Source organism: Eleutherodactylus coqui, chromosome 7, assembly GCF_035609145.1.
Source record: "Eleutherodactylus coqui strain aEleCoq1 chromosome 7, aEleCoq1.hap1, whole genome shotgun sequence".
Lineage (NCBI taxonomy): Eukaryota > Metazoa > Chordata > Amphibia > Anura > Eleutherodactylidae > Eleutherodactylus > Eleutherodactylus coqui.
In genome coordinates this window covers 188,424,516-188,448,681 of record NC_089843.1, presented here as the reverse complement: position 1 = coordinate 188,448,681, position 24,166 = coordinate 188,424,516, and the positions used below count along the sequence as shown (strand labels likewise).

General features: G+C 44.7%; 1 protein-coding gene across 8 annotated transcripts in view; it reads right to left on the bottom strand.

The window, feature by feature from the left end:
• Nucleotides 1-2,385: 2,385 nt before the first annotated feature.
• The window catches only part of CSGALNACT1 (chondroitin sulfate N-acetylgalactosaminyltransferase 1), a 457,921-nt gene continuing 436,140 nt past the window's right edge, over nucleotides 2,386-24,166 (bottom strand). For all 8 annotated transcript variants that reach the window (XM_066574138.1, XM_066574135.1, XM_066574136.1 and 5 more), the window contains 2 exons: nucleotides 6,870-6,951; nucleotides 2,386-4,374 (listed from right to left, as the gene is read on the bottom strand). In XM_066574138.1, the coding sequence (XP_066430235.1) occupies nucleotides 4,085-4,374; nucleotides 6,870-6,951 (372 nt within the window). In that variant the 3' untranslated portion in view covers nucleotides 2,386-4,084. The remainder of the gene's footprint in view (nucleotides 4,375-6,869; nucleotides 6,952-24,166) is intronic.

Genomic DNA, 24,166 nt, shown 5'->3' with positions numbered 1-24,166 from the left:
GGCAGGGAGAACAGAGGTGTGGAGCTGGAGTTGTTGGGAGACCTATTCAAATTTTTTAGACATGGACAATTTAAAAAAATATACAGATTATTATCTTCGAAAACCGCTTTAATTGCATTATAATTTTCTCCTTCATAGTGTACTAATTTATTTTGTATGGATTTGAATAGAAACCTTGACACAAATCTCTATTTACTGTACTTTGTTAGGCTATACAATGGACTGCCATTGAAAATCAGACACATGCATGTCTTAATAAATCTCCCCATAGTGTTTCTTACCAAGACTGGCATTTTATACCAGTAAACTGAAGCTCAGAGTGAAATGCACAAAATTTATTAACCAGTTTCTACCTTTGAAATGTGGCGCACCTATGAGCATGTGTAGAATTGTGCTAAAATGTGCACCATTTTCTGTCTTTCATAATGATAAATCTGTTGGAACTTGCTGGCTTTGTCCTTCCCAGTTAGTTCCATCAACTTTCCTTGACACTTTTAAAAAGTGATGAGTGAAAATCTGGTGTGCATCATAATGTGCTATGCCATAACAGTGGGCACCGCTTCTAGTCAGTGGGTTCGTCAGTAAAGAAACATTGATTGCTAATAGGTAAAACAGTCATACTTTCTCCTAATTTAGGAATAAGATTGTCATACCACAATAACTTGCATGTCTATAAGGTGTCACCTTCCTGCATAAAATAGAAGCCTCTATGAGCAAACCGCTGGTTAGCAGTGGAACTGCATAAAGCATGAAAGGGCTGAAGGGTGTCATCATACATTGGAAGCTGTATTTTTTGTATCTTTGCTTGCCAAAAAAAATTAGAAATGTATCCGTGAAATATCCTTCTGCACTCTGTGGACCCTACTTAGGACAAAGTATGCCACTTTGCCCTATATTTATGCTTAAAGGGGTTGTCCCGCGCCGAAACGGGTTTTGTTTTTTTTTTTCAACCCCCCCCCCCCCCCTCCCCCGGTTCGGCGCGAGACAACCCCGATGCAGGGACTTAAAAAAAAAAAACGCTCAGCGCTTACCTGAATCCCCGCGCTCCGGTGACTTCTATACTTACCGGTGAAGATGGCCGCCGGGATCTTCTTCCTCCGTGGACCGCAGCTCTTCTGTGCGGTCCATTGCCGATTCCAGCCTCCTGATTGGCTGGAATCGGCACGTGACGGGGCGGAGCTACACGGAGCTACACGGAGCCCCATTCAGAAAAGCAGAAGACCCGGACTGCGCAAGCGCGTCTAATTTGGCCATTCGACCATTTTAGACGGCGAAAATTAGACGGCAACCATGGAGACGAGGACGCCAGCAGCGGAGCAGGTAAGTGAAAAACTTTTTATAACTTCTGTATGGCTCATAATTGATGCACAATGTACATTACAAAGTGCATTAATATGGCCATACAGAAGTGTATAGACCCACTTGCTGCCGCGGGACAACCCCTTTAATATATCAGGGGTACCCTTTTTAGAATGGGTAATAGTGTAGAGCTTCACACTATTGTTGGGTTCCCTGTTGATTTTTGGACATCTTTTCTTTATTCACACGACACGCGCTTTTTACTTCCTATAGAGAAATACTAATTGCAAAATTGGCAGGAAAAACAAAATGTCTCTGTGCGAGAATATTACATGGAAAATAAATTGCGGTTTGTAGTGCTTTTCATATTTGCTTTTTGACTTAGCTCAACACATACTTTTAAATAATGAGTGTAAATGGACTGGTGTAGAAAAATATGTGCGATACTTTCTATACACTTTGGCATTCATTTTTTCTTTTACATGAGATACACTGTGAGCCTCAGAGATAACAAAGCCAGTCCTCGGTTGCAGCATTAATCTCTATGGTTTTACAACACCGCATTCACATAGAGGAGAGTTTTGATATTTTTAAGGCATCTTCACAAGAGCAAGGACTTGTTCCGACTGGCGTTGGGCTCAATTAATCATTTCCGTTTTCTGTTCCATTTGATAAGCAGAGAAACAGAAATAAAAAACCCTGAATTATACGTTTTCCATTTTGTTCCCCATTAATTTCCAAAAGTTTTAATTAATTAAAAACAGAAATGTTTTCATTTATTTTCATTTCTGTTTTTCAGATATTTCTTCAATTTGAAAAACCATAATGAATAGAACGGCATTACATGGAAATAAACTGAAATATTTCTATTTTTAATAAAAATCGATTGAGAACAAAACAGAAATGTTTTTCTCCAGCGGAAATGCTTAACTGAGCCCACGCCAGTGTGAAGGAGCCGTACATACACAGAAGGTAATCTTCCCTCCATAGCTGTACTAAAATCCAGATCACAAGGTTACTGGGAGAACATTGGAAGCTTCACACAGTCATCAAATTCACAGGTCAAACATTTCATGCGAAGATAAGTTTGTTTGTAAATACCATTTTATTTGTATCTTTTTCTTAATCTATTTTTCACCAAAACAACGTAACCCTCCTCACAGAAAACATTTCTCACCCTACTACAGAACTGATGCATTTTCCCACCTTCCAAAAACTCCAGAAAAGTAATACGGCCAAGAGCTGAGCAGACGACCGTTCCGGGCTACAATAATCTATTAAAACAGCCTTAAGGTTCAAATGTGTGGATAATGGCATTAAAACCTTCCAAATCTCTATTTAGTTGCAGGCTGCTTATCAAATGATGAGCTCGTATTTCTTCTTTTACCGGCTCCATCACATAGTTCTAGAGCTAGGACACTGACTTTGGTAGCGACAGGGGGCATGCAACCAAAGAGTGCTTTGTAGAACTGCAATGTTGCACTGCCACTGGACTCAATGGAGTCACGATGCAAGTCACAGCTTGCCACTATCACAACATATGACTCGATTAAGTTCAATGACAGTGCAAGGTCGCAGTCCTACAACGTGACCCGTCACAGCTGAAGTTTGCTGCACCAAGTATATATAATCTTAGTAGCAAAACAAACCTTTTAGAAAAATCAATGATTATCTTCAGAAATCTAGTGCAGTTTCTTATCCCTACGAGTTGCAACGTACAATGTGTGCATTCCCATAATGCTAAGCTTTGACCTTTTCTATCTGTCCTTATGTGTCAGGAATTCTCCATTCTACACACAAGAACCCTTTGAGAAATTGGGGCCAGTGGGATTGAGAAGTAATAACTGCCTCATAATTACAGGATTCACTTCTCCCTGGAGTTACATATTGTCAGAGAACAAAGAATATATTCTGTGCAAAGTCACAGTATAATGTTTGTCTTTTTAGCTGCTTTCAGAAGTTTGAACTGGTCTAAATCACTCTAATCCAGAACATCAACCATAAATACCATCTGCTTTTTAAAGAATATGCTGTGCATTCCACTTCTGCAAAAATATAGGTTAACACAACAGGACTTAGAAAATACAGTAATTTGTGCTTTTGTCGCATAATTATTCATCATTCATATTTCAATACAAATCAAGACAATGCGAAAATCTTCCAATAGTGCACTTACGGCACAATGGGATCCTGGCCATTATTGTATCAAACCGCATTTAGACATATTCTTGCATTCAGCCTTCAGAGAGACACTCCAAAAAACACATGTTTCATATGGCTTCTAATATTTGGCTTCGGATGTTGCAGCAATATGGTAAAGTTTACAAAGAAGTATCTGAAATCTAGGTCTCTGAAATACTGTACATTCAAATGCATTATGAAACAAAAAGTTGTCATGGAAATTGAAGATTCCTCTCTGCTGTCCATAAGTAAATGAATATTTTGCTGTTACTCATTGTGTAGCATTATTCATTGCTCCATGTTCTAGTTATGATACGCCCAGTCAAGTGCATGTGAATGTCAAACAAAGTCTTGATTTTGTTTGCAATATGTAGTTCATAAATGTTCCCAGTTACTTAGAGAAATTCATTTCCGGGGTCAGCCCTGTTCTATCTGATTTCTCCAGTTAACCCATCCTCTAAAAACCTGCTGTATTCTGAAGGACCATTGAAAGTTGTCAGTATGCACATCTACTGCCCAGATTTTGCATTCACCGACTCATTTTGCCTGTTCCTCTTCAGCAGCAGAGGCTTAAGATAACCTTAGTAATGAATACCATCTTGTCTCATGATTTCTTGACATTGGACTTTTGCTTCTGTTTACGAAGATGTGCCTCAATTTCATGTCTGAAGACCAGCATGCCGAGCTGTCCATGAGAAGCTTCATTCATGGCCTTCGACTGCATGCACATCTTGTATTGCTCTGGAGTCAGCTCATCCATACAGCGCTTTTCATGCCACAAGTGGAAGAGTCCTCTAACAGGTGTTCTGATCACAATAAGGTGGCTGTGAAGGTATTTACGGTATAGATGAACATCTTCTCCACCCCAGCCCTTGATATCCAGATCAAAACCACCTGAGGCAAAAAATAAGAATAGCAGCTAGTTCATTATAGTGAGACTTTTCTTACCTAAAAACTATAAATGAAGCAAAATGACTCTTATTCTATCCACTTTACTATTCTTTTAATCACCCAAATGATTTTCTTTAAATTCAGTCATGTTATAGCTATCCCCCTAGTATATATAAGTGAGCTAGTGCTACCTTGGTTAGTTTATTCCTTTCTATCATTCCTCAGATTGTCATGTGATCTCCATGTTGACCATCAAAGATCTACTTGGGGCTATGTTTTCATTTCCTAGTCAATTTCTTAGTCTTTGTGATGCTGTTACACAGGATCTGACTGCAGGGAGGCACAGTCATTCCTGTCACAGTTGCTGATTATGATCACACAGATATAATAGAAGAGATCACAGCTCATTCTCCTGAATGTATATTTATGATCTGTAGCTTATTTAAAAGACTATAAGAGTTAATGATAATTAAACTGCCCTCCTCCTCCTGGCAGAAAGAAATAGTATAGCTGTGCAGATGCATCATGGGATAGATGTGAAAATGAAACCAAAATCTTTCAGCATCAAGATGGTGGCTAATAAAAAGGCTATACTGCAGGCAGAGGCATAACTTGAAGCTGCTGGGCCCCAGTACAAAATCTGGAACTGGGCCCCCAATTATAAAGTTTCATTGATAGTACTGGTTTGCAATATGGGGAAGAGAGACTATGTGCCCCCTAGGGCTCCTGGGCCAATGTGCAACTGCACCTTCTGCACCCCCCTATACTTACACCCCTGACTACAGGGAAGTGGCTGGAATACACAAAGGAGACCTCCAGAGTGTGATTGGCTATTAGATGAGGGGGGCAGGAATAGAAAAATGTGTTTTCGCTGGAGTGGCCCTTTAACAAGTAACTTTGATATATAGAGAAAAAAAACCTCAAACTGACTTTTTAAACACTACTGTAACTTTGTTAAATGCTAATTATTTTAATATTTGAATTGCATTTTAGCTGTGTGTTGTAGGCTGCCTGTGACGGCTGCCAGTCACGTATGGCACTACGTTGGTCTTTCAAGTATGTAGGGATCCAGAACAGCAGGTTTTACTTAGTGCTATCTCAAAGATTTAAAGACAATTAGATGGGTGTTAAAAAGTATTTTATATTCAGAAGTAGAACAAAATATTAGACTTCCAAGTAAATACATTTCACTGCCCTATTTAAAAGACGTTCATCATTCAATATCCCATATTCAAATAAGAAAAAAGCAAGCACGTTTGGACCTCTACTAAAGCTAAAGAGATAACAGCACTCTCCAAGAACTCTTCAAGTTGGGTCTCATGAGCATTGCTAAGCCAAGCACATACACTCAGTGACACATTGAGTCACATTGTGGTGATGTAGACACTTCATATCCTACTGTACTGCATCTCTGTAATATCCCTTATAAGAAATTTTAGAAGAAAATACTTCTGTGAAATCATATATATGTCTATGAGAAAAAATGTGTGCTTCCACATCAAGAGTCTGGCATCAGTGGAGATTGTCTGGAAATAGAACCAAGTTTGGATTTTAAATCCCAAAAGGACTTAATTGTCCCCTTAGTAATAGAGTTTTAGATTAAGTAGTAGATTGCTGGGGGCTTTTTAAGATGCCACAACCACGGGCACTGAATCTTTCAAAAATTGCTGGGCTATGAGGTAATACTTGTGAGGGGGTGGAAATTAAGATGAGGAGGTCATCAGTAAATGCTGCATTCTGGGGAACCCGATCTCCGATTTTGAGACCATGAATGTTGGGGTTCCGATAGGGTGCCATTGATTTGTGTTCTTACAGAGGGGTTATTACATATTGGAGAGATGAATTTAGGGGAGAAGCCAAATTTAATGAGCATTTGGTCATACATGTCCAACTAATTCTGTCAAAAACCTTCTCGTCATCAGTGGAGAGAAGGATTAATGGAATCTTGTGTTTGAGGACATAATGGATACAGTGGATAATCTTCGTTAAATTGGCTTTATCCTCTGCCTGGAACGAATCCTGTTTGTTCAGTTTAGGTAAATAGGTGCTCAGCCTATTTGGAAATTAGTTTAGCCCAGATTTAAATGTCTACTTTTTAAAGTGAAATTGGGCATGTTGGACATATTTGACAGAATATGAAATGAAATGGAATCCACTTATAAAGACCGTGTGCTGTAATGTGCCATTTGTGACATCTACGACACTGTATCAAGTATGTACCATGATTTAACAACTGTAATGACTACACTATAACTACTCTCCAAAAACGAGTACTAGCTTGACATGTATTACAAGCAGATGTTGAAAGAATGAAGATAATTACTACTGTAGGTAATGTCATACGTTACTATGCAGACAGGTTCAGCCAAGCATACTTAGCAACGCTAAACATTTTCTTAATAGCCAAAAGATACTTTTCGGGCTACATTAGGCCATAGATCTACAAGTAGGCTAAACTACACAGTAGATGGCAGTAATGAGTAGTAATATAAACTTACCTATGTTTATAAAGTCTGAACGATACTGACAAGTCATTCCAAATCCAAAATCTCTCCAAAATCCAGTCTCTTTCTTAATAACCTAAATAAAAAATCTGCATTAAACTTTAGATAGGGACAGGTTGAGGAACAATTGTTTGATTAAGCTTATTTTTGCACAGTAAAAAGGGTTCAAGGATGCTCTTGGTGCACAAATGGTTAAAAAAAAAAAAAAAAAAAGGACGACAGTGGGTTTATCATTGCTGGAACAAAGCCTGCTAGGACACGCCTGGGAATTGCTGGCAATGTCAACCGGGTGGTACTGGCTGCTAATCCAATTACATCACAGCCGCCTTTAGAACGAAAGAGGCATTCTCATGTAGGAAAAGTAATCTAATAATTTTGAAATCATCAGTCAGGTCACAAAATGTAATTAAAAGAGAAGACATAATGTGCATCGTATTTCCGATAACTGAAATGATGAAGTGTTGCTAAATATAACTGCCATATTTTGTACAGACTGTACCGACATTTATTCAGTCTTCTGGAAAGGAGATGCCAGTGTTAAACGTTGGCTCTATGCAGCTAATATAAGAGTGTGGGTGCTACCACATCTAACTCGTATTCCATACTACATTCTCTATGGTAATGCAATGGGTTACCAATACATTATAAAATGTCCCTCTACTCGTACAACATTTGTAGTCTCTTGCTTGTATAGTTTCTGGCATGGTTTTATGAAATCACTTTAAGAACCTTTTCCAGATTTTCACACAGGAATGTGAGCTGAATACCAGTTTGCCCAATTGGGCCGTATAAAAAAAAGTGCGATTGATCAATCAACGAAAGAGCCAATGCTCGTTCATGGACTGATTGTCTTTTTTATGTTCACATAAACATGCTTGCTGGTTGGCTGCACATCTACTATTAACCTGGAGATGTGCAGCCAGTCAATGTTTGCTGCATGGGGACGAATGGTCGTAGTTATGATTGTTAGTTCCCATATTGCAGATAATTTTTGGTAAAAATTGTGAAATCAATGACCATATGCTTGGATTTGTTGTCCTATGTAGTGTATGCACATGCTCCAACGCCTCCCTTTGTCTTTCTTCCCAGATTAAATTAATAGGTTAAAATTATGTGTTTGGAATCTTCTGCTAATTCTCAGGCCTGAAGTAAAGAAAGGTTTAAACTAGGGCTTCACAAGGAACACCCAACAGCATGTTGACAGTGAAATGACTAGTTGTAATGCAAAGGGCAGTATGGCTACCTTTATTTCATCTGCAATCCAGAAGTAAGAATATAATGGTATCTACTAGAGATGAGCAAGCGTACTCGTTAAGGTAAACTACTCGAGCCAGTAGTGCCCGCTCGTCTCAAAAGATTTGGGTGCCGGTGTGGGGCGGGGAGCGGCGGAGGAGAGCGGGGAGGAACGTGGGGGGGGGGGGGGAATCTCTCTCACACTCTCTCCCCCGCTCCCCCTTGCTCACTCCCGCAACTCACCGCTCTCCCCCTCGGCACCCGAATCTTATGAGACAAGCGAGCAGGTACTCGCATAAGGCACTACTCGCTCGAGTAGTTTGCCTTAGCGAGTACGCTCACTCATTTCTAGTATCTACCAATAGAGAACTATTAACAAGAACATTCTTACATTCTTACACCCAAGAGGGCACTTCTTGACATCTGGACCTTGTGGCTAGAGCTACTGTACTCCCTTGGTCTCAAGCAAGTTACTGTTTATGCATACTCCTATTAGAGTTGTCCAGGACTTTACTATTAAAGGGGTTGTCCCGCGCCGAAACGGTTTTGTTTTTTTTTCAATAGGCCCCCCGTTTGGCGCGAGACAAACCCGATGCAGGGGTAAAAAAAAACAAACGGATAGTACTTACCCGAATCCCCGCGCTGCGGCGACTTCTTACTTACCTTGCTAAGATGGCCGCCGGGATCTTCACCCACGGTGGACCGCAGGTCTTCTCCCATGGTGCACCGTGGGCTCTGTGCGTTCCATTGCCGATTCCAGCCTCCTGATTGGCTGGAATCGGCACACGTGACGGGGCGGAGCTACGAGGAGCAGCTCTCCGGCACGAGCGGCCCCATTCAGAAGGGAGAAGACCGGACTGCGCAAGCGCGTCTAATCGGGAGGTTAGACGCTGAAATTAGACGGCACCATGGAGACGGGGACGCCAGCAACGGAGAAGGTAAGTGAATAACTTCTGTATGGCTCATATTTAATGCACGATGTATATTACAAAGTGTATTAATATGGCCATACAGAAGTGTATACCCCCACTTGCTTTCGCGGGACAACCCCTTTAATGACCGAGGCTCAGGATAGGCCATAAATAGTTGATCGGAGGGGATGCACTGCTTGGAACTCCAGCCGATAAGCTGTTTGCTGGGCGCGCTGTCATGGCAGACAGGGCCGGAAGTAGACTGTTCTGTCTGTAGTACAGCAGCCATGGAATTAAATGCGAGCTGTGCCTAAATTACCATTACCAAACTATGGATAGTGCTTCCGACTCAGTCTGTGGTGACAGCTGGCCCAATATCAGCTGATCAGCAGGGATTTCTGAGGATCTGTATTTTATATTGTCTGGATCAACAATGTGGGGTGGGGGTGTGTGAAACACGCTGAACTGGATGGACCGGTGTCTTTTCAGCCTAGCATAGTATGTTACTATGTTACGTTATGCAAACTTTCAGAATGCCCCTGATGTTCATTCTCAAAAGTTTGATTAAGGGTTCATTCACATAGCACGATTTACTATGCTGCGAGTTCCTGTCCCGTCTGAACCACCAAAAACAGTATTCAGATGGATCATCGAAGGAACTGTAGATTTTAATGAGTCAAATGAAGATCAAGAACAAAATAAATCTAGTCGACTATGCTTTTGTGTCTTCCAGAAATAAACAGAAAAGAATGGATACCATGTCAGCTGGAGACACCTTTGGTTTCAGTTTGACCTATTAAAATTTCTGGTTCCACACAGAGTTCTGAATGCAATTTTTGGGGATTCAGATGGAACCTTAGGACAAAAAGGCTTGGTGAACAGTAAAGCATAGTGGGAACCCAGCCTTATATGGGGTACGTCCAGACGCTGTGCCTAGGTCTGCACCACCTGTAAGTACAGCCCTGTTTAACCTCTCTCAAAACTGCAGGATCACTGAGTCATGTGGCGCAGAGTCTTAAGGCAGCAGAAATGCGGTCCTAATTTCTCGCTCACAACCTGAAGGTTGCAGGTTCAATCGCCACATAGTTTAGGTAGCTGGCTCAAGGTTGAATCAACCTTCCATCCTTCTGAGGTCGGTAAAAGATGACTGGGGAAGGCAATGGCAAACCACCCCACAAAAACAGTTTGCCAAGAAAACGTCACGATGACAATGTGATGTCAACCTAGAATCAGCCATGATTCGGTGCTTGCACCAGGGGACTTACCACAAGGCAAATTAGATGCATATATAAGACAACCGCACAAGTGTTTAGGCTTATTTATACACACAAAGGTCACCCGAATATGATATAAGACATGAACTTTTGGTTTTTTTGTGAGGATAGAATTTTTTATTTTTTTTTTTTAAATCGCAGCGAGTTCCATCTTTTGGGGTTCCCTTGTAACACCTCGCCTATTGTTTTCAATGGGACCTTAAAAAACATCTCATGCTGCTCACATGTCGTGTGAGATGATGTTTCTCATTGAAATCAATGGGAAACACTTGCAATCCTCTAATGCACGTGAAACACCCACCTGAGGATGGCAATTTCACAAAAAAAATAATGCAGAGTTTTTTAATTAAAACCTCCTGGCATCGTTGTGATAAGCACACGTTGGCGAGCATGTAAGTAAGGCCTGTGTGACTTTAAACTTACACGGATATATTTCTGATTTTTAACATGCAAAACGAACCACAATTCAGCACCTCAAATCTGATTGGTTTCCATCTAGAACCTAATGACATAGGATGGGCTTTATTGCTGATATGATGTGAACATAGTTACTTGTACTTTCATGACTATTTTCTTCCTAGTCCAGTTTAGAAAAGTCTTTTGTCTTACAAACACATATTAAAAAGTTTGAACTAAGGTTAATTTCTTAAGAATAACCCATCCCAGCATTACAGTGACAATCACTCCCGACCTACAAGTAAATAGTGTTCATGGTTTCCCAACAAACATATCTATGTCCTATATAAATGGCTAGGCAAGTAAACCAAGCTGAAATTAGCTGACCCAGGGGGAACTACCGTGTTTCCCCGAAAATAGGACAGTGTCTTATATTAATTTTTGTTCAAAAAGGTTTAACTTTTTTACATGTATAGCTGCCTGGACACTATTTAAATTGACTTTTTTAATTAACTGTTAGCAGGGCTTAATTTTGGAGTAGGGCTTATATTTCAAGCATCCTCAAAAAGCCTGAAAAATCATTTTGCATCCTCAAAAATGCAATCATGCTATGCCTTATTTTCAGGGTATGTCTTATTTTCAGGGAAACAGGGTAGTCATCAAACATCATGCAGTGCTGAGCCTTCCATAGGCTAATTGTCTCAGCTAGAAACTAACAAACTTCTGTTTACAGATTATGGGCATCCAGAAGTAGCACTTTTGAGCATTTGTTATGGCCCGGCTGCACATGACAGAGTTTGACTTGTCGAACCCGCAGTCGTCTCCCGTGTGGACGATCTGAAGCATTCCGCACCAATTCAAACCCATGGAGCATTTGCATGTCTGCTCAAACAAACAGCGACTGCGACTTTCCACTTGCAGAGGAAAAATCTTGGCATGCTCTGTTTTGGTCCGGGCTCCTTGAAGTCAATGCAAGCCATCCGACCCACAGCCCTTTTGCAATTGCCACTGCAAACAGGTCACAGGACCTGCATCATCGCTTAGCAATGGTGCAGGAAAATCTGCACTGCGCATGTCCGCCGGCTCGCCAGAAATGACAGGAACGCAGGGTCACTGACCAGGCACAAAGTCGCATTCCGTTGCGGAATCCCGCATCCAAAATCCAATTAGTTTATGTGCAACCGGCCTAAAGCAGAGCCCTAAAATGGCTCAAAAAAAAAATCTTATTAAGTTCTGATAAGGATAGAAATACTACTGAAGTTCACATGTACACCAACAATAATACACAATGCAAATATATCAATATGAATTTCAGGCTGTATTTCCACGGGCGAGTTTCATACGAGTGCGATATCGATCCAAGGCTGTGGATAAAAAGGAGGGGGTTGCACCACGTATAAATTAAGTTTTCTGTATACATTAATTTAATTTAAAAAATGCTTAGAGTAGGCACTACGAGCATAATTTCAGTGTATTGGGGTTAAATCTGACCCTATGGCTCTAAGCTTCAACAGCATAATTATTTATTGAATAATCATAACTGCATCGCTAATATGTACAGTAGTAAATGGGACTTTCCCAGCTTGCCATAAAGTGAGTATGCAGGTATTGAGGTATCCAGCTTCCCTCATGTCATGTTATGTGTAATGTTATCATCTGTGCTTTAAGCTTTCCATGTGCGGTCACCTATTGAAAGTATATACTAACAATGTTAAATTATATTTAAAACCAGACTAACAATGTAGCGAAAGATTTAATTCCTCCGGTTCAAAATAAATCTGCTCACTCATCGGCAACAAATGGTGTTCAGTGCTGAAATCGGAGTTGAGGCTACATTATTATATAATACACTACAAACATAAGCCATTCAAGAGATCGTGGCCAGGAGTCCTGGTAAAGGAATGTGACTGCATCCCCAAGTGACATCACCGCGTCCACCGACATCACACCCCACCTGGTCCAAGGGAGCCAATATGATGCAGTTATGTTATGATGCAGCAGTTGGCGATTGGCCGAATGGGGCTGGGTTCACTGAAGAGGTGGGGCATTTGGGTAAAAGGGGCTGCAGAGTGTGGCAAAGCTGTCACCAATACTCGCAGCATGAAATGTCACATTGCTGAATAGCAGCATGGATCATGCTCTAGTTACAGTGAGCATTAGATAGGCATGCCTGGGATGTAGAATTAATCCAGAAATATGTAGGGTCTGATAGTTACTCCAACTGAGCACCTCAATGGGGTGCTTGTAAATATCTATATATACCATCCTAGAATTACCAATGGATGGATGAGAAGAGTGCAAGCCCGTCTCCATGTAGATCTGTGCTACGGTAACATACTATATCCCAATAGTTTGTAGATATCAGTGCAGCTGTTTTAACCATTAAATGTTTTTCGGGTAATAGCCCAGTTTTAGTATAAAATAATGTTATATTTTAAAATTATTTCTTTTTGAGTTCTCAGTGAAAATTATAATGTTGAAGACTTGCTGTGCATCCCAATCAGCTCCCTGATGAGGTTTAGTGATTCTAGTTTAACGCACATCTACTTTCTGTTTAATATAGGAGATCCCTTGTTCCATCACGCTGAGCTACAATTAAGCTCTAACATGGCCGTACCACAACTTCATCTGTAGACTGCGTGCCGAGGACTAAATCACATATTCTCCCTTGAGATCAGGAAAGCCTTTCCCAAAGTTCTGTAGCAATAACTACTTACTATAAAAGCAAACCACTAACACCCATGAATACTGTACTATGATCAGTAGGAAAATGTCAGATTTCAGTATATCTCCACTGAGATTTGGCTTCACCGATATGTTTTTTTAATTAGGTGTTGTGGCTTCTTGGAGAAGGGCCACCACATGCACAATATGTTAAGCTGCAACTTGTGCATATTCATGAGCTGCTCTGATGGTCTACAGTAGGTGGAAAAGCACTTTTTAACCCCTTAACGCTCCATGACGTACAGTTAAGTCATGGAGATTCAGGGTTTGCATGGAGTGGGATACGGGGTTCGATCCCACTCATACACTGTGTGCCGGCTGTTTCTTACAGCTGACACCCACCTGCAACAGCCGCATTCATCGTTCACACTGATTGCGGCTGTAAACCCTTTAAATGCCCTGATCAAGGGCCTTCTGAAGGCTCCCAGGGCTGCTATTGTAGATGCCCTATGAAGACTGCCTATCAGATCGCGGTATAATGTAATACTATGGTATGGCATTACATTATGCTGCAGGAGCGATCAAATGACTGCAAGTTCAAGTCCCCTATGAGTAATAAAAAAAAAATGTAAACGGAGTAAAAAAAAAATAATGAAAAAAGGTACTAAAACTTTTTCCAATATTTATAAAAATAAAAAAACTCACTTGGTATCGCTGTGTCAGTTTCAGTCAGCTCTACACATTATTTATCCCATACCGTGAAATTCGTCAGAGAAAAAAAAAGTACATAACGCCAGAATTGCTCTCTTTTGGTCACCTTGTCTTTAAGAAAACAAAATTGAATAAAAAGCAATCAAAAAGTGGTATGCACTCCAAAATGGTACCAATAGAAACTGCAGGATATGCTGCAAAAAACGAGCCCTCAAATAAATATCTTGACGGAAAAAGAAAGTTTTAGAAGTTTTTAAAAGTTTTTAAAGTACCTTATATGGTACACTACATAGTACCATTGAAAAACAACTCACGCTGCAAAAAGCAAGAAGACATTTATGTTGATTGATAAATTAAAGTAGTTAGGATTCTTTGAAAGTGGGAGGAAAACCCAAAAATTAAAAAAGAGGGACATGTCCTTATGAGGTTAAAGCAGTGCAGTATATCATACCAACAGTATATGAAAATAGAGTGGCTGAGGAATGCATGAAAAATGTATAAGTACCATATATACTCGAGTATAAACCTAGTTTTTCAGCACTTTTTTTATGCTGAAAAAGCCCCCCCTCGGCTTATACTTGAGTGAGGTAAAAAAAAAAACAACAAAAAATCCGTAATACTCACCTCCCAGCCTGCGTCATTGTCCCAGGCGCGATGGTCTCCCCAGCGGTGCAGCAAGCTGCTAGAGAATTCTCCCCGCTCAGCTTTGAATTCCCCTGCCGTCAGCGCAGTCAATAACAGCCGGTGCTCGATCATTCACAGCCATTCAGTGGATGACAACACTGAATGGCTGTGACTGGTTTATCGAGCGCCGGCTGTGATTGGCTGGCGCTCAATCCAATCACAGCGCTTACTTACACAGCGCTAACGGCGGGGGAATTCAAAGCTGAGCAGAGAGATGACAGGGGGAGAATTCTCAAGCAGCTTGCCGCAGTGCTGGGGAGACCATCACGCCAGAGACACAGACGCCAGCTGGGAGGTGAGTATTGCATTTTTTCTTTACCTAGTATATACTCGAGTATACCTCAGCTTATACTCGAGTCAATAAGTTTTACCAGTTTTTTGTGGTAAGATTTATTGACTCAGCTTATACTCGGGTCGGCTAATACTCGAGTATATACGGTAATTTATAAGACAAGTTTATAAGTAAATCTGCAGAAACATATCAAGCCAATAATCTGCACCCTACAGACCATAACACTGAAGGAGGATATAATGTATTTCAGGTCACCTACAAGTGTACGTGATTGCAGTTAAGCTACTCCAGTTCCTTTCTGGAACACAACACAGTTGAGTTCAGCTGATGACTTCCATTTTTGCCCTAACCTCTGCATTCCCTCTTAATAGCTCCATTTATCACCCTTCTGTGAAAGTAAATTTGTTGAAAGGATTTACTGTGCAATTATTGTAATTGTTATTAGTGCTGCGATAGAAAGCTAATGGAGGAGCCAGAGAACAATAATAGCACTTAGACATCCATCAAAAGCAAGGTCAAAAAAAGACCTCACGGCAAATGGGGCGATGGAAGGATTTTCCTAGTAATTGTGTTTTTTCAGCTTTATGATTTTCATTCTCACTTTTAGATACTTAGTAGAACTTAAGCCCACTGTTACAAATGTCAAAATATTGCTTTACACTTGAGGGCAAAAAATGAAGTAACCACTAACAGTTTCTTAACCGGGATAACTGACTTATTGTCAGCAGGTGTCAACAAAAACAGATCTATCAGGATCATATTGTTCAATAGGACAGAAACATGAGACCATCTCCATTTGTCCATCCTGTTAGAAAATGAATCCTGACAGAGTCTTACCAAACCGAGACAAACAGACAATTTCAATAGAGATACATTGCATAGTAACCGGAGTAGGTACTGCAGGCTGACTCACCCTGCAGTACCAACCCGAACCACTGCACAACGTACAGAGCTGTTTGCTTCCTGCAGCACAACAGCTAGAAGTGCGATAATCTCCTTAATCCTAATGTAAACCCAACTGAAAACCTATGTATCTATTATATGAGACCCAGACTATCAGCTGTATCCTGCCAGTGTTTTTGCAACAGAGCTGGACATTATTTGGATTGCATTTTTTGCACCAGTCCACCATCCACAGTTGGACAGAAACAATGCTGAATGCAATGTCTTTCTGTCCAGTACAGAGAGGTGTCCAGCATCAAAACTGATACCTTGATATGTCATACAAAATATTATGGGATCAGTTCTAGGTTTCACTGCAATGCCACAAGGGGGGAAAAATGCTATATTGCCTGATGTAATTGGATTTAATAGATATGTTTTGGGGTTAAAGAAAGAAATGTAATAGTTATTTCAACAAGATGTTCATCCTCACTAGAGATGAGCGAGCACCAAAATGCTCGGGTGCTCGTTACTCGGAACGAACTTTTCGCGATGCTCGAGGGTTCGTTTCGAATAACGAACCCCATTGAAGTAAATGGGCAACCCGAGCATTTTTGTATTTCGCCGATGCTCGCTAAGGTTTTCATGTGTGAAAATCTGGGCAATTCAAGAAAGTGATGGGAACGACACAGCAACGGATAGGGCAGGCGAGGGGCTACATGTTGGGCTGCATCTCAAGTTCCCAGGTCCCACTATTAAGCCACAATAGCGGCAAGAGTGCCCCCCCCCCCTCCCAACAACTTTTACTTCTGAAAAGCCCTCATTAGCATGGCATACCTTTGCTAAGCACCACACTAGCTACAACAAAGCACAATCACTGCCTGGATGACACTCCGCTGCCACTTCTCCTGGGTTACATGCTGACCAACCGCCTCCCCTCCCCCCCACAGCGCACACCAAAGTGTCCCTGCGCAGCCTTCAGCTGCCCTCATGCCACACCACCCTCATGTCTATTTATAAGTGCGTCTGCCATGAGGAGGAACCGCAGGCACACACTGCAGAGGGTTGGCACGGCTAGGCAGCGACCCTCTTTAAAAGGGGCGGGGCGATAGCCCACAATGCTGTACAGAAGCAATGAGAAATAGAATCCTGTGCCACCGCCATCAGGAGCTGCACACGTGGGCATAGCAATGGGGAACCTATGTGCCACACACTATTCATTCTGTCAAGGTGTCTGCATGCCCCAGTCAGACTGGTAATATGTACCTTAACAGTAACCGCGTTGGTGGTAATGTGGTGGTGACTGCGGACCTAGTAGCACGGTTTTATTTTGTTGGTTTTCGGAATGTGGCCAGGATTAAGTGGGCCGTGGCGGGGGGATGGTGGGGGGGGCTCTCTTGTAGTGTCGGTAAAGGTGAAATTCTTGGACTGCCACCAGACGAACCAATGCAAAGGCATTTGCCAAGAATGTTTTCCCTGTTGGAGGAGGAGGGGGATGTTTTTGAGGCACTACGTGTCCTCTCCACGTGTCCGTGGTTATATGCACCTTAACAGTAACCGCGTTGGTGGTAATGTGGTGGTGACTGCGGACCTAGTAGCGCGGTTTTATTTTGTTGGTTTTCGGAATGTGGCCAGGATTAAGTGGGCCGTGGCGGGGGGATGGTGGGGGGGCTCTCTTGTAGTGTCGGTAAATGTGAAATTCTTGGACTGCCACCAGACGAACCAATGCAAAGGCATTTGCCAAGAATGTTTTCCCTGTTGGAGGAGGAGGGGGATGTTTTTGAGGCACTACGTGTCCTCTCCACGTGTCCGTGGTTATATGCACCTTAACAGTAACCGCGTTGGTGGGAAATGGCCTCGCAGCCATCATGTCTTTGGGAAGCCTCTGTTTCCACACCCCAGAGACATACCATTAGCAGCGGTATAGGCAGAGCCCATAATTCGTAACATTTCAGCCATAGCATTAGGACAGGCCCCACTAACACACTAACATATCACTAGCAGCATTATAGCAGGAGCGCAGTCTTCGTTCCATGTCAGCAATAGTAGCACTCAAGACAGGCCCCAGTAACAATTCCGAAGCAGCAGTATAGCGGGAGCGCAGTCTTCGTTCCATGTCAGCAATAGTAGCACTCAAGACAGGCCCCAGTAACAATTCCGAAGCAGCAGTATAGCGGGAGCGCAGTCTTCGTTCCATGTCAGCAATAGTAGCACTCAAGACAGGCCCCAGTAACAATTCCGAAGCAGCAGTATAGCGGGAGCGCAGTCTTCGTTCCATGTCAGCAATAGTAGCACTCAAGACAGGCCCCAGTAACAATTCTGAAGCAGCAGTATAGTGGGAGCGCAGTCTTAGTTCCATTTCAGTAGCTGCAGTATAGCCAAGGCCCAAGTTACATTTATGTAGCTAAAGTGTAGGCCAACCCCACACACACTTCTGTACCATGAGTGCAGGCGAAGAACATACAAATTGCTATGATTACACTGTAGGTGAGGGCCCAAAAAAATTGGTGTACCAACAGTACTAATGTACCTCAGTAAAAATTGGCCATGCCCAACCAAGATGGCAGGTGAAACCCATTAATCGCTTTGGTTAATGTGGCTTAAGTGGTAACTAGGCCTGGAGGCAGCCCAGTTTAACGAAAAATTGGTTCAAGTTAAAGTTTCAACGCTTTTAAGAGCATTGAAACATATAAAAATTGTTTAGAAAAATTAGATGAGTGAGCCTTGTGGCCCTAAGAAAAATTGCCCGTTCAGCGTGATTACGTGAGGTTTCAGGAGGAGGAGCAGGAGGAGGAGGAGGAATATTAGACACAGATTGATGAAGCAGAAATGTCCCCGTTTTGGATGGTGAGAGAGAACGTAGCTTCCATCCGCGGGTGCAGCCTACGTATTGCTTACGTATCGCTGCTGTCCGCTGGTGGAGAAGAGAAGTCTGGGGAAATCCAGGCTTTGTTCATCTTGATGAGTGTTAGCCTGTCGGCACTGTCGGTTGACAGGCGGGTACGCTTATCTGTGATGATTCCCCCAGCCGCACAAAACACCCTCTCCGACAACACGCTAGCCGCAGGACAAGCAAGCACCTCCAGGGCATACAGCGCTAGTTCAGGCCACGTGTCCAGCTTCGACACCCAGTAGTTGTAGGGGGCAGAGGCGTCACCGAGGATGGTCGTGCGATCGGCTACGTACTCCCTCACCATCCTTTTACAGTGCTCCCGCCGACTCAGCCTTGACTGGGGAGCGGTGACACAGACTTGCTGGGGAGCCATAAAGCTGGCCAGGCCCTTAAAGACTGTTGCACTGCCTGGGCTGTACATGCTGCTCGATCTACGCACCTCCCCTGCTACCTGGCCCTCGGAACTGCGCCTTCTGCCACTACCACTGTCGGATGGGAATTTTACCATCAGCTTGTCCGCCAGGGTCCTGTGGTATAGCAACACTCTCGAACCCCTTTCCTCTTCGGGAATGAGACTGGGAAGGTTCTCCTTATAGCGTGGGTCGAGCAGTGTGTACACCCAGTAATCCGTAGTGGCCAGAATGCGTTGAATGCGAGGGTCACGAGAAAGGCATCCTAACATGAAGTCAGCCATGTGTGCCAGGGTACCTGTACGCAACACATGGCTGTCCGCACTAGGAAGATCACTTTCAGGATCCTCCTCCTCCTCCTCAGGCCATACACGCTGAAATGATGACAGGCAAGCAGCATGGGTACGGTCAGCAGTGGGCCAAGCTGTCTCTTCCCCCTCCTCCTCATCCTCCTCATGCTCCTCCTCCTCCTCCTGAACGCGCTGAGATATAGACAGGAGGGTGATCTGACTATCCACTATAGCTCTACGCTGCTCATAGAGCCTAGCCAACATGTGGAGCGTAGAGTTCCACCGTGTGGGCACGTCGCACAGCAGTCGGTGCACTGGCAGATAAAACCGATGTTGCAGGGTGCGCAGGGTGGCAGCGTCCGTGTGGGACTTGCGGAAATGTGCGCAGAGCCGGCGCACCTTTACGAGCAAGTCTGACAAGCGTGGGTAGCTTTTCAGAAAGCGCTGAACCACCAAATTAAAGACGTGGGCCAGGCATGGCACGTGCGTGAGGCTGCCGAGCTGCAGAGCCGCCACCAGGTTACGGCCGTTGTCACACACGACCATGCCCGGTTGGAGGCTCAGCGGCGCAAGCCAACGGTCGGTCTGCTCTGTCAGACCCTGCAGCAGTTCGTGGGCCGTGTGCCTCCTATCTCCTAAGCTGAGTAGTTTCAGCACGGCCTGCTGACGCTTGCCCACCACTGTGCTGCCACGCCGCGCGACACCGACTGCTGGCGACGTCCTGCTGCTGCTGACACATCTAGATTGCGAGACAGAGGTTGAGGAGGAGGAGGAGGGTGCTTTAGTGGAAGAAGCATACACCGCCGAACATACCACCACCGAGCTGGGGCCCGCAATTCTGGGGGTGGGTAGGACGTGAGCGGTCCCAGGCTCTGACTCTGTCCCAGCCTCCACTAAATTCACCCAATGTGCCGTCAGGGAGATGTAGTGGCCCTGCCCGCCTGTGCTTGTCCACGTGTCCGTAGTTAAGTGGACCTTGCCACTAACCGCATTGGTGAGGGCGCGTACAATGTTGCGAGAGACGTGGTCGTGCAGGGCTGGGACGGCACATCGGGAAAAGTAGTGGCGACTGGGAACTGAGTAGCGCGGGGCCGCCGCCGCCATCATAGCTTTGAAGGACTCCGTTTCCACAACCCTATACGGCAGCATCTCAAGGCTGATAAATTTGGCTATGTGGACGGTTAACGATTGAGCGTGCGGGTGCGTGGCGGCGTACTTGCGCTTCCGCTCAAAGACTTGCGCTAGCGACGGCTGGACGGTGCGGTGCGAGACATTGCTGGATTGGGCCGAGGACAGCGGAGGTGAGGGTGTGGGTGCAGGCCATGAGACGGTCGTGCCTGTGTCCTGAGAGGGGGGTTGTATCTCAGTGGCAGGTTGGGGCACAGGGGGAGAGGCAGCGGTGCAAACCGGAGGCGGTGAACGGCCTTCGTCCCACCTTGTGGGGTGCTTGGCCATCATATGTCTGCGCATGCTGGTGGTGGTCAGGCTGTTGGTGGTGGCTCCCCGGCTGATCTTGGCACGACAAAGGTTGCACACCACTGTTCGTCGGTCGTCAGGCGTCTCTGTGAAAAACTGCCAGACCTTAGAGCACCTCGGCCTCTGCAGGGTGGCATGGCGCGAGGGGGCGCTTTGGGAAACACTTGGTGGATTATTCGGTCTGGCCCTGCCTCTACCCCTGGCCACCGCACTGCCTCTTGCAACCTGCCCTGCTGCTGCCCGTGCCTCCCCCTCTGAAGACCTGTCCTGTGTAGGCGTTGCACACCAGGTGGGGTCAGTCACCTCATCGTCCTGCTGCTCTTCCTCCGAATCCTCTGTGCGCTGCTCCCTCGGACTTACTGCCCTTACTACTACCTCACTGCAAGACAACTGTGTCTCATCGTCATCGTCCTCCTCACCCACTGAAAGGTCTTGAGACAGTTGCCGGAAGTCCCCAGCCTCATCCCCCGGACCCCGGGAACTTTCCAATGGTTGGGCATCAGTGACGATAAACTCCTCTGGTGGTAGAGGAACCGCTGCTGCCCAATCTGAGCAGGGGCCCGAGAAAAGTTCCTGGGAGTGTTCCCGCTCCTGAGCATGTGTCATTGTAGTGGAGTGAGGAGGCTGGGAGGAAGGAGGAGCAGCAGACAGAGGATTCGGATTTGCAGCACTGGACGGCGCAGAACTCTGGCTGGATGATAGCTTGCTTGAAGCACTTTCTGCCATCCAGGACAGGACCTGCTCACACTGCTCATTTTCTAATAAAGGTCTCCCGCGTGGACCCATTAATTGGGCGATGAATGTGGGGACGCCAGAAACGTGCCTCTCTCCTAATCGCGCAGCAGTCGGCTGCGACACACCTGGATCAGGAGCTCGGCCTGTGCCCACACCCTCACTTGGCCCTCCGCGTCCTCGGCCGCGTCCACGTCCTCTAGGCCTACCCCTACCCCTCAGCATGCTGTATTACCAGTGATTTGATTTCCCAGGCAGGAAATAAATTGGCGCAAGCCTGCAGGCCAAATATAATTTTTTCGCTTTTTTGCAAAGGGAAGGCCCCACTGCGGATATTCAATGAACAATACGTTTAATAACTGTGGTGTGGCCCTGAAAAAGTGTCACACAACTTTAGTGTAGCAGAGTTATTAACTCTGGCAGAGCAGGTATTTGCCAGTCAGGAAAGACAATGGCGCAAGCCTGCAGTAAACCGTAGCTGGTTGCGTTTGATTTTTGTACGTTCTCCACGCAGCACACAAGTACACGGAGACCTTAGGACTGACACAGGCAGGCCAAATATAATTTTTTCCCTGCTTTTTTGCAAAGGGAGGGCCCCACTGCGGATATTCAATGAACAATACGTTTAATTAATAACTGTGGTGTGGCCCTGAAAAAGTGTCACACAACTTTAGTGTAGCAGAGTTATTAACTTTGGCAGAGCAGGTATTTGCCAGTCAGGAAAGACAATGGCGCAAGCCTGCAGTAAACCGTAGCTGGTTGCGTTTGATTTTTGTACGTTCTCCACGCAGCACACACGTACACGGAGACCTTAGGACTGACACAGGCAGGCCAAATATAATTTTTTCCCTGCTTTTTTGCAAAGGGAGGGCCCCACTGCGGATATTCAATGAACAATAACTGTGTTGTGGCCCTGCCTACACAATTCTGTCCCTGTAGTATCAATGGAGGGTGCAATGCTCTGCACAGACGATTTTTAGAAAAAAAAAAATATGCAACACTGCTAACAGCAGCCAGCACAGTACTGCACACGGTTAAATTTGGCCCTAGAAAGGACCGTTGAGGTTCTTGAAGGCTACACTCACTCCTAACACTCTCCCTGCCTAAGCACCACTTCTGTCCCTAATACCGGGTGCAATGCTCTGCACTGCCAATTTTGAGGAAAAAAAAAAAATTTCCACTGCTAACTGAAGCAGCCTGCACACACGTAGATGTGGCCCTAAGAAGGACCGTTGGGGTTCTTGAAGCCTACACTCACTACAAACACTCTCCCTACAGCAACTCCAATAGAACAGCACTTTCCCTCACTAACTCACACGGCATCTGAGCCGAGCCGCGGGAGGGGCCGACTTTTATACTCGGGTGACATCTGATCGCCCCAGCCACTCACAGCAGGGGGGTGGTATAGGGCTTGAACGTCACAGGGGGAAGTTGTAATGCCTTCCCTGTCTTTCAATTGGCCAGAAAAGCGCGCTAACGTCTCAGAGAGGAAACTGAAAGTAACCAGAACACCGCGTGGTACTCGTTACGAGTAACGAGCATTCCGAACACCCTAATATTCGCACGAATATCAAGCTCGGACGAGTACGTTCGCTCATCTCTAATCCTCACCATCTTTGCTTATGTAATGGGCCCCTACTTCACAGCACTTTACAAATCAAAGCACTCAATTCAATAGACAGACTGAATTTTGAGACCTCTGCTTGCCTGCAGCTCCTATCAGCTGATCAGCAGTGGTCCTTTGTGAAAGAATTTGCCTAGAATTTAGGAAATAATTAAAAATTCAGATATATAAGCCGGGGTTACTCGCCTGCGGGATCGACGACCTCTCCATCAGGAAGTGGCCACCACCTGCCACTTTTATTCCACAGCACTGCAAATGTGTACAGCATATCACAGTCCAGGGTTCCCAGCTCACAGGGTCTCAGTCACTAGCCTCGCCGGAGGCATCCTCCTCTATTAGGCCCCCTGCACACGGGCTGAAATTCTGCGGGAAATCCTGTGGTCGCTGCCAAAGGATTGCATTAGAAAATGCACTCCTAGGCAGACGGCCACGATTTGTCTGCGCAAAATCACGCACGGAAAACAAATCGCGGCATGCTCTGCGAGCCCCGCACAGAAATGTCACTCCCCGGCCGCTGGCTAAGCTCTGCAGAGCCGGAGCAGCGGGAGCCGCGCTGGTCCCTGCAGGGACTCGGGTCTGGTCCCGCTGCAAGAATTCTCGCAGCGGGATCCGACCCGCCATCTGCAGGCGGCTTTAGACAGGTGACAGGCCCAAACTGGTCGGTGCCAGACCTTGGGCTCCCAGTGTTCATGGCTGCTGCTACAGCCTCTCTGGCTAGCAGCCAGCTTTCACCTCCCTGAGTGTGGCAGGAACTGATCCTTTTATCTCACCTCCTGACACACCTTTGCACCTTCTTAATCTGTTTATAAGGTTTTATTT